Source organism: Frankliniella occidentalis, unplaced genomic scaffold (genome assembly GCF_000697945.3).
Source record: "Frankliniella occidentalis isolate FOCC.00 unplaced genomic scaffold, Focc_3.1 Scaffold39, whole genome shotgun sequence".
Taxonomy (NCBI): Eukaryota; Metazoa; Arthropoda; class Insecta; order Thysanoptera; family Thripidae; genus Frankliniella; species Frankliniella occidentalis.
Window position 1 is genome coordinate 1,009,227 of NW_026267169.1, and position 10,470 is coordinate 1,019,696.

Here is a 10,470-nt window from a genome sequence, read left to right on the forward strand (position 1 = left end):
GGGGGAGGAGGCAGACTGTGCTGGCGGATTATAATAATTGCAATACGAGCTTGTTTCTCTGATCGCCTTAGCGTCGGTCAGAGTTTCGAGCCACTGGCTCGGCTCCGCATGCTGCTGCTGGAGCTGATGATATAGAGAGGTCCCCGTCCCCCGGGCTCGGGGTGGAGAGGGGGTATGGTGGGGGAGCAGTGGCCAGCAGCAGTACGCGCCGTGTGTTTTTACCACAACGCACACTCTGAGATTCCGACCACGGGTACTAAAGCCACCCCCGCGACGACTGTGTGGAGCTCCTTCCCCTTCCTCCTCACCGCGCCGGCCACGCGCCCCGAGGGGGAGGAGGGGGAAAGGGGGGCGTTCGTTACGAGTTCATCCTATCTGCCGGACAGCACGAACGCACGACCAGAACAACGAGGATAATCTCTTTTTTTTTCTCTCCAGGGAGTAAAACGCGCGCGCAAGGCGCAAAGACCCGCCCATGCACTACACGGCCCTCTGCCCCTGCCTGCGAGAGTGAAACTTGTACACCACTACCGGGGGCTTATGATGTTCTGCCCGCGCGGCCAGGCGCGGCGGGGCGGGGGCCGGGAGCGACGACCAATTAGTCAAGACTCACTGACTCGCTTCGCACGCAGTTTTCGCGCGTCCCGGGACGTCCCCCGCTGCCCCCGCGGTTGCCATCTCTTTGGGACCGCCCGGCCTGTGGTCGCTCTGTGGTCAGGTGTTGCCCGCAGCACCCCAGCCAGCTCCTCAAACAGAGCGGAGCGACGGGGACGTGTGGGAGCGGGCCGACCGCCGCCGCCCTTGGCACCCACACCGACTCGGCCTGCATATTTGCGTCGCCTCCGAAATGCCGCAACAACACTTTTCGGACGCGTCGCCAGGCAGCGGTGCGTGCTGGCACCGAATGCAAGGGGTTATTCTCACACAGCGTCACAGGGGCGCGTCGACCGACGCATTTTCCTAGGGTCCAAAGGAACCACGTCCGCGGATGTTGTTAAGGGCGCTCCAAACGGCCGGTCGGACATCGGGACGATTATAAATCTAATCTCACTTTCGCTGGGGAAGGCTGCGCCGGCTGGACATCGACAGGCAGTGAAAGGACCGCGGAGGACTCCGAACGGGATGCGGGGAGAAGTGCGTGATGCAGCTGAACGGGGCGGGACCAGCGAGAAGTCTACCCGGAGCGAACGATTCGCGAAGACAAATGATGGAGCGGCGGTATGGCGTGCCAGCGACAAATCGTTAGTCCTGTTCGGGGAAGTCCGGCGCCAGCGAACGACACGCGCGGGCAGCAGGCAACTTGCACCAAGGTCAGGGACAAAGCACCTGCTTGCCGACCTGTCGGACCAGAACGGGGGGCCGGGCGGGCCGCTGGCCGGCCATCACTTTCTCTACAGTTGTACCTACAAGCACTCACACACGCGCGCGAACTGTGTTGCACTCTGCGCACAGTGTTGCCAAGAGCAAGAGCTCGGACCGGTTCCGCGTCAGCCGGGGCCAAAGTGAGGTCCTAAGTGAAGCCCATCAACGGAAGGCTGGCCCTTCCCCCGGAGAGCGTCGCGCTCGCCCTTTGCGTGCACGCGGGGTGCACCAGCAGCAGCTGCAGCAGCGAGACCTGCGGGCGGATAGAGGGAAAGAGACATGCGACTCACTGTTGTGACCGGCGACGGCATCCTTGGCCTCCATGGCGTCCTCGCCGGGGACGTCGGGCACCAGGCCGTCCAGGATGGCCTCCGTGGCCTTGACGGCCGTGTCGGCGTCGGCGTCCGAGTCCTGCAGCGCCCTGGAGTCCCAGGCGCGTCGCTCGTCCAGAAGCTGGCTGCGGTACCTGCGGGGCGAGGAGGGCGGTGGCGTCAGTGGGAGAGGCGCGGGCGGGGCGCGGCGGGGCGACACCGCGGGTGACACTCGGGTGCCCGGGGGCCGTGGGAGCCTCGTTCTCACCGAGACGCGCGCTGCTCTAGGCATCGCATCGCATCCTTCTGGGCGGCGCAGCTGGCCATGGACAGGAAGGACTCGGTGGAGTCGCCGGCGTCCGTGGAGGCGCGCGCGGCTGGCAGCACCTTCCCGTCGGCAGTAGCGGCGGCGGTCACCGTCGCGACAGCCTCGGCCGCCATGAGGAGCGCGGCCGCGAGCGGCAGCCACCACATAGCCTGAAAACAGCGAAGGAAACACCCGTTAGACAACATGGTCAAGTTCACGGCTGCTCCGAATGGCAGCGCCAGGCCAGAGCCGGGCGCCGCAGCCGGGGGCCGCGGGCGGGGCGGGGCGGGGCGGGGCAAGGTGAGGCGGGGAGCGGGGCGCGTGCCATTGGACATGGGACGCGAGCGCGACACAATGCTCGCACAGTCTCACTCCTCATTCATCCCGGTCGCAGCTTGGTCCCGGGTCCCGGGCCGGCGGGGCGGGGCGGGGCCAGGCGGGGCGCGGAGACTTTCACGCAGCGCGCGACACCAGCCCATCATGACCGCAGCGGGACACCCGGCCCGGCAGCAGGGCGAGGCACTCGGCGCCGTGGAGCACTCTCCTTTCTTCGCGCGGACAACAAGAATACGGGGCAAACGAAAGGACCGGGTTATCATCAGGCACGCGTGGTGGCCGCGGCGGCACGAGGGCCGCGAGGTGACAGGTCCTCCCCGAAACTCTACGAAACACGGCACGCGCGCCATACCACGCTGTCTGTCCGTCATCTGTCCCGTCCGCGCCGTCACGTCATCCGGTACCGGTGTGGGTGTATCGCCCGGAAGGGGAGAGAGGGGGCGGGGGCGAACAACGGGGGCGGACCGCGGAGCTGCCGGCGCGGACCCGCGCGCGGCGACTTCCTCCGCTCAAACCGCGCCGTCACGGAGCATACGTGACGTTACCTTTGCCTGGCCGTGCCATCGGACGCCAACGCCCCGCCACGATCCGCCAGCCCCCGCCCCGCCCCGCCACACCCGGCCACGCCCGGCCGCCGCACAGCAGTGGGCTCCGGGCCCGTGATGTGCCTGACGACGACTGTGAGGTCAGCAGCGAGCAGCGAGTCATCATCAGCATGCAAACAGGGAGGGGGCACCCTGTACCGCGTCGTGACAGCTGGACCCGCTCGGGGCTCACAGGTGTTCGGGTACGCTCGTGTTTGTGTTCCTGTCTGTGTGTATGTATGCATGTTTAGATTAATGTTTCCTAACGGAGTGATGATGGCGCTCGCACGACAGGTGGAGTGATTGAAAGAGAGAAAATAGAAGAGGGAGAAAGGGGAGGGGGGCAATAAGAGTGATGCAGAGGGACGCTGTGAATGAGCGTGTGTGTGTGCGTAACAGAAGACAAAAAAAAACAAGGCTAGCCGGCGATAATGGGTGTATGGCCCCCAATAAGCCGACACGTCGCGACTCAAAGGAGGCACGCGCGTGTGCGGCACAAAAGAGCTTTCACTGCGCGGCCAGGTGAAAAACAACGCAGGGGGCCGAGGCGCGCGGCCGGCCGGCGGGAGGGGCGGTGCGGGGATACGAGTAGTAAAAAAAAAAGAATAATGGGTTTGAATAAATAAACAGGTGGAGAGGGGTGAAAATTAGAAGATACATACCAGCTTGTCTGCGCAAGCATGAGCCTCGAATCCCGCACGTGAGCCCGCGCGTGAAGGGCTCTATTCAAATACAGGATGAATAGGTTAAGTGGAAAACTTTTGCTCGGCTGAGGCTTAGGACTCGACTACCGGTGTGATGTATATGTAGGCGTGCCCGCGCGCTGTGTGTGTGTGTGTCTGTCAGTGTGACCTCTTTCGAGGCCGGGGCGCCGGGCCAGGCCCGGGGGGCCCCCGGGGGGCAGGGGCTGCGGGGGCTAGGGGCGGAGGGTCCGATGGGGCTTCTAGGACCGCATGAGCCAATAGGCTCGGCATGCGATCGCCGCGCCGCCTCTATGGCGACGAGACTGACCTGTCTTGTTGGGAGCGGAAGCGTCCGGTTGAAAAGGGAGAGGGGGAGGGGCAGAGCTCCTGCCGGGCCGGTTGGGCCCGCCCGCGGCCCGCTCTGCGAGCTCTGCGAGCTCAGCGCTGCTCGAGTTCTGTTCCCACGTGCGGGGCCGATCAGAACGCCAATCGAGCAGGGACAGGCGGTGGCGGGCGGCGGGCAGGACGGGCGGAGCCCCGCGCGCCGCGACCGGGAGAAAGGTGTGTGTGTGTGTGTGTGTGTGTGTGTGTGTGTGTGGCGGGCATAGGCCGGACGCGCTCAGCGAAGGGAATTACAATACGCGGAGTTTCCGCGGGGGCAGTCGCAGAATAGATACATGCATGAGGGGGCGGGCTTCACCCACCTTAATCACTGTTTGCCGCCATGGTTTCGAAGAGGTGGAGTGAGAGAGACAGAGATGCAGGCGACGCAGGCGACCATGCGACGCAGGTCGTCGCTCACAGCCAGGTTCGCGTGGTATGGGTCCCTGCTTTCGCTATACTGTTCCCCAGCCGACACCATGATCGACGAGTCTAACGACGACGGCCCTGCTGCTGTCCCGGATCCACTTCGGCCTCCCCACTGATCGCGAGAAGCAACACGTGTTTTGGGGATTTACATCGCGGGCCTCTCTCAATTTCACGCCCGGCGGCGGCCGCCGCCCTCCAGGCTCGCTCTGCTTCCGTCTCTCCCGCGGACCACCACGAGTGATTACAGTTCATTAGAGTCGCTGGTATCATTTTAGTAGTCAAGTATTTGAAATCGGAGGCGCAGCAGCGGGGAAATTCCGCGTCCCCGGGCCGCGGCACTTTCGCCGTTATTTTCTCGCCGGGACTGGGGGCCACCGTGGACCACCGTGGACCACCGTGGACCACAGCGCTGTCGGTGGGGAGCGCCTGGTGGGTAGGCCACCGGCCGGCCCGCAGCACACGCGTGCGCTCGCAGGCGGAGGGTTGCCTACCCGACAGGCGCGCGGGCCGCACCGCTGCGGGTGGGGGGCGCCTGGTGGGTAGGCCACCGGCATGCCCGCAGCACACGCGTGCGCTCACGGGCGGAGGGTTGCCCACCCCGCAGGCGCGCGGGCCGCAGAGCTCGCGCTGCTAGGGGGAGAGGGAAAAGGGGCTGTGAGAAAACACGCGCACTTGCAGATAGCGAACCGGTCGGTGCAACATCGGTAATGCTTCGCCATTATGTGCACTCGCTCATCAGCGCCCCGCGCCTCGCCTCGCCCCGCCCCGCTTCGCCTATCTGCCGGACGGGCGGCCTTGCCTATTGCTATTCGCCACGCGGCCAGAGGCGGCTTTCTCGATCCCAAAATGATCCCGAAGTATCACGCCAGGCGTGTTAATTTGGACGGCCCCTTCCGCGGCATAAAGGTTGGGATGGCCTGTCCCCCCACCCCACCCCGCCTCCCCCCACCTCGCCCCACCGCACCCTACCTGCTGCGGGGTGTTCGACCAGTGGCCCCCGGTCAGCTAAACGATCACCCATTTCTTCACCCCACTTCCTCCTCACCTCAACGGCCCTGAAAACCGCCACTTACATATCTCATTTCAAGAAAGGAACAGCACAGTACACCGTTGATAATTTAAAGGAATTTTCTTATAGTCATTTTGATTTTCCAGCAGTGTTTCTACATGGACGCTTCTATTAGTGAAGGCATAAAAAGTTTGCGCGTTTTTTTTCCACGGTACAAACAGCGACTGATGAGCCAGCCGGGGAGTGTGAGCGACGCGGGATCCGGGGTGGGGGGGGGGGCTGGTCCCAGAGGGGCTACCGTCTCCCCGGAGCACCTTCTCTAACCCTCCGGCTGGCCTACTATGCGACTCTTCTAGACTAGTATAATATGCAGGTTACTCGGTGAGCGAGAGTCGTCCGGTCGCAGTCCGGCCGCCGCCGCCGCCGCAGCAGCAGCAGCAGCACGGTGACGGCACAGGCCGCGCCACGCCGGCCCGGGCAGACACTCCAGCCTTCTAGTTTCATAGACAAGCAAAAGCAGAGAGGAGGAGAAGGCGCTGCAGCAAAGTCCCAAGCCCAGAGTCACGCGGCGAGCACTAACACTCATTTGCATATCGAACCGCATCAAACGCGGTTCCCCGCACACCGCAAATTTATTCATCTTTCCCTTCAACCTCAGCGTGTTCGCGCAACTCTAGCGCACTTCCCTTTTCACTACACTATACCAAGCGCGAGCGCGAGCGAATTCGCGAGCAAATTTAAATGGAGCCAACGCGAGCTTCCATCCAGCGCATCCATTCGTCTTGTACGTACGTTCTCGTTCTTTATTTGGCCGTGACCCCGGCAGAGCAGAGGAATGAGTTCTAATTGCTTTACTTTCACTCTTTCTTTGCAAGCATCCCTCCGCCACCGCCCCTGCCTCTCCTCACTCGTCCGAATTCCTCGCGGGCGAGCTAACTCACAAACAACGCCCCCCTCCCCTCTCCCCCACTCCTCCTGATTCACGCCTCACATCAGCGGAGCCCCGCAAAAGTAGGGGCAAGCGATCGAGTAAGAGCATAGGCAATTATTTGAGAGTGCAAGTGCTACGCCCTCTCTTTCTCTCTCACTGACGGTTCCCCACAACACGCTGGTGAAAAAGAATGTTTTGCAAACGTTTGTAGCGTTTTGTATTGCGAAGAATTCGGTGGACGCATTGCGAGGAAATTCTTGGAAAGCAGCCTTCTGCATCCTTGAAAACAATTTATTTGTTTGCATTAGAATTAGTTGCAAAGACTACAAAGTTGGCATGGCGAAACCTGCTCTTCTCAAATCATTTTGCAGAGCACACTCTTTCTCTTCCTCGTCCGCCTTATTCCACCTCTCTTGACTCCCACTCTCATTTTCTTCTCGCCCACGACGTACCCTATTGACATACACACACACGTCTCGAGCACGCGTCTCAAGCACACGTCTCGAGTGTCTCCGCGCGGCGCGGCACGGCGCAAAACCAAAACCGGCTGCATAAAATAAAGACGCCGATCGACGCGACGAGGCGGCCGCGCGGACATTCCTGGGGTATCGAGTACGGCGGCCGTGCAAGTCCTCTTCTTGGACTAGTTTCGGTGCGGATGCGGGCGTGCCCGCGTGGTGCCGGGCCAGGCCGGGCCGGTCCGAACCATTAGGGTGCCGCCGGGTGCCGTGCCGTGTCCTGCTCGGTCCTGCTCGAGCATGCCGTGCCTTGCCGTGCCTTTCCTTGCCTTGGCGTGCCTTGCCTTGCGCGGCCGCGTTTCCCCTACTCCAGCGGGCGTCCAGTCTTTGGACCTGGACTTCGCCCGAACCACCACCCACCATACCGCCCGGCGACAGGGAGTCCTCCTTTTCCGCCGTTGCCCGCATTTAAGGACTCCCTCGCTCCGACACAACCGGCAACTTTATTTGCGGAGCCAAACGCAGAAAACTATATCGCACCGCGTCGTTTTGTTTCTCATTGCACGCCTTTTGTAGTCAACAACAAAAACTGTCGGCGCCACGTATGGCCCGGCAGGCCCGCAGAGACTTGGCGAATGGAGCATGGAGCACGCGCCCGGGGCTATGTAGGGGAGCTCGCATCGCACGCGCACCCCTTGCAAGTTAAGCTGTAAACACTCCACGACCGGGATCGACTCTTATGCGCCGCGCGGGAGAGCACGCCCCGGCCCGTCGATCGCTAACGAAGCTGGCTTCGGCCCCTGCTCGCCTGGCTCGCCTTCCGGATATCCCCCTTTGCAGACACTTCGCTACATTTAACTTGAGCGGGCCGCGCGGGCCGCGGGCTGGCTGCGTCCAGCTCGCGGGTGACTCGAGCCGCCGGGGTGCCCGCTCCGGCCCGCGCCGCCCCACCTCTCTCGCCCCGCAGCGCCGCGGGCTGACCCACATGCACGAGATGAACCACTATTAACATGACTTTTTCCTGCCTTCTCTACAAGCGGCGGTAATTAACGCCTTATACGCGTTCGCGCGTTTTCCAGTTCGACTCTTGCGTCCTTAGCCAAACTTCGTGCCGCAGTGGACTTCGCCCTAATGATGCGCGGACTTGCTTGTGCTTCGTCCACGAGTTCTCAATAATATCTATACTCAACCAGCGGCACCTCCTCGACGCTCCGCCCCGCTCCGCCCCGCTCCGCCCCGCCGGACTTTCAACCACTCGCCCGCCGGCCCCTGGATCTGGACACTGGGCTGGGCAGCCAGCCACTCTCGCAGTGGAGTTTCATGGCTGCGTCCGAGTCCATTAGAACGCCATGGTGGGGCTTAGCTAGGAGGGGCGTGGCGCGTGGCGTGGTGAGGCGTGGTGAGGCGTGGTGAGACTGGGCGGGGCGAGGCGGGGCGTGGCTGGCGCTACTTTGCGCCTTTTATTGCCCGGAGCGCACTTCGGTCCTTCCCCGTCCGGCGGCGGTCACGGTGCAAGTGTCGCCTGTCGAAGGCGGGGACTCTGAGAAGAACGTATGGCACCACCCCGTCTGGGGTGCCCTGCAAGTAGTAGCAGGGCTCGACCCGGCAAGCACCGGCTCAACAGTTACTACTATACGCTTTTTGCTGTCCAGGCATCCCCTCCCGTGTCTCGCGTGGGGCGGTACACAACGTGAGTCGAGCGCAACCCCCCCGTCATCGCCCTCCATGCAAGGGGTGGAGGTGGAGGAGGTGGACGAGACGGAGGCGAGAGATACACATGTGCGGCCTGATGCCCTGTCCCTTAACACTCATTTGGAGCCCGAAAGACTCGGCTCGGCTCGGCTCGGATCCAGGCCTACTTAAGTATTGTAGCAGACGTTGCACACGCATCGTGCATGACACCATGATGACCCCCTGGCTTCCCCTCACTGATCCCAGATTACGAAGTGTTCTTGCGGATTCATTCATTTCATGACATCAGTGCAATGCCATGAATTTGAGTCCGTAGATACATTTAATGTCGCTGCAATAATTTCACTTGAATTACAAAAACTTCGCTTTTTTCGGGGTGCGCCTGGTGGTGGGAATGGGGGCCCCATCGTCGCGGCCAGTGCCGACCTGGAGCTGCCCCCCGGACCTGCCCCCGGTATTTTTTCTTCGTAGTCGTTTCTCGCACACAATCCGCTGCTCGCCCCGAAATGTTTCTTTCTTTTTTGCGCGCATACTTACTTTTTCGACGCGCAGTCGCCTGTGTGGTGTCGTCTCGTTGCAGGTCATGTTGGCCACTACAATGTCTTCGGTGTCGGGGCACTGAAGTGACACCGCAGGTGCAATGTGGATGTTACACTCACTCACTAACACGCACGTACACACACACACTTCTAGATAAACACACACGCACGCGTTCGCCGGACCGCGGCGGGGGGCCGCTCTACGTCCTTTCTCTCGCTGGGCCGCGGCTGCTGCTGCTGGCGCGGTGGCTCTCGGGAGCGAAACCGACCTGAGTCCGACGGGCAGGACGCGCGCGCATCGAATGCCGGCAGGCAGGCGCGGGCCGCTCCAGGAAGGCTCCCCGCCGCGCCTCGCCTCGCCAAACCGCCCCACCACGCGCCAAGCCACCGCGCCCCACCGCGCCCCACCACGCCCCACCACGCCCCACCGCGCTGCAGTCTGACCGCCGGTCAGCCGACCCCGCAGGGCGCGGGGCGCGGGGCGCGGGGCGCGCGGGGGGCGCCGCCGGGTGCCCCAGCCGGTGGGCAGACCCGGGGGCGTCTCTTTCTCTCTCCCTGCGGAAGGGTCCCACGTCCCACGGCGGGGAGGGAGGGAGGGAGTGGAAGTGGTGCAGCAGGTGCTGGGCGCCGTGTCTCATGCCGATCTAGGCAGATCCTGGCCAACTTTATCCCGGTTTAATAATTTTCACTGCCCCGATTGAGCCGGAGATATTGGAGTACTCTGCGGCGCCGTTCACTTTGACTGGCACGCACGCAGACGGAGCCGACCGGGCCGGGGGTGTCGACAAACTCGTCTGCGTGTTGACAAAGTCTGCGCCATTGCAGCTGTCAGCGGCTCTGCTGCTGCTGCTCCGCAGCCCCAGTGTGCGCCGGCGGGGTACCCGGCACTGATTCAGAAGATCACTTTCGTATACCGTCCGTCCTCGTCGAACTCATTGATGGACGCCACCGCCATACAAGGCGAGAGAGAGAGAGAGAGAGAGAGAGAGAGAACGAGAATGCACAAACTAAACGCTCTGCTCGCGGAATCAGTCGGCGGGTCGGTGGGTGGTGGGTGGCTGGCGCGAGGCTGGCACTGCTGCTGGCGGCCTGGCGGCGCGTGTAAGCTCCCGCCGCCGGGTCGGCTCGGACACTTTCTATCCTTTCTATCCTAATCACCGTACGGGTGGAATAATAGCACGTGAGGCGGGGGATGGCGCGGCGCGGTCCCGGCCCAGCCCGGGCGATATTGTGAGGCGGCGGCGCACGCGAGACGCGAGCACGCCGCCGGTAGCCGCGGTCGGTAGGCGAGCAGGGATGCGCCATCGAGTACCCGCGAGCGCTCGTTACCACCAGAGTCTCACAGAGTTACCACCGGCGATCCGTCAGAGCTCGAGTATGCCCTCGGAATGATCGGCACCTCCGGTTGATCAGGATCAGCCAAACGCGGGCGCCGGGGGATAGGCAAT

The 10,470-nt window shown here is 62.9% G+C and overlaps 1 protein-coding gene across 1 annotated transcript in view; it reads right to left on the reverse strand.

Moving 5' to 3' along the window:
- Positions 1 to 9,323, reverse strand: part of LOC113212989 (uncharacterized) — a 16,546-nt gene extending 7,223 nt beyond the window's left edge. Inside the window, exons 1-3 of the mRNA XM_026431886.2 lie at positions 9,021 to 9,323; positions 1,942 to 2,150; positions 1,653 to 1,828 (exon numbers count right to left, since the gene is read on the reverse strand). Of these exons, the coding sequence (XP_026287671.1) occupies positions 1,653 to 1,828; positions 1,942 to 2,150; positions 9,021 to 9,068 (433 nt within the window). The 5' untranslated portion in view covers positions 9,069 to 9,323. The remainder of the gene's footprint in view (positions 1 to 1,652; positions 1,829 to 1,941; positions 2,151 to 9,020) is intronic.
- Positions 9,324 to 10,470: the final 1,147 nt, after the last annotated feature.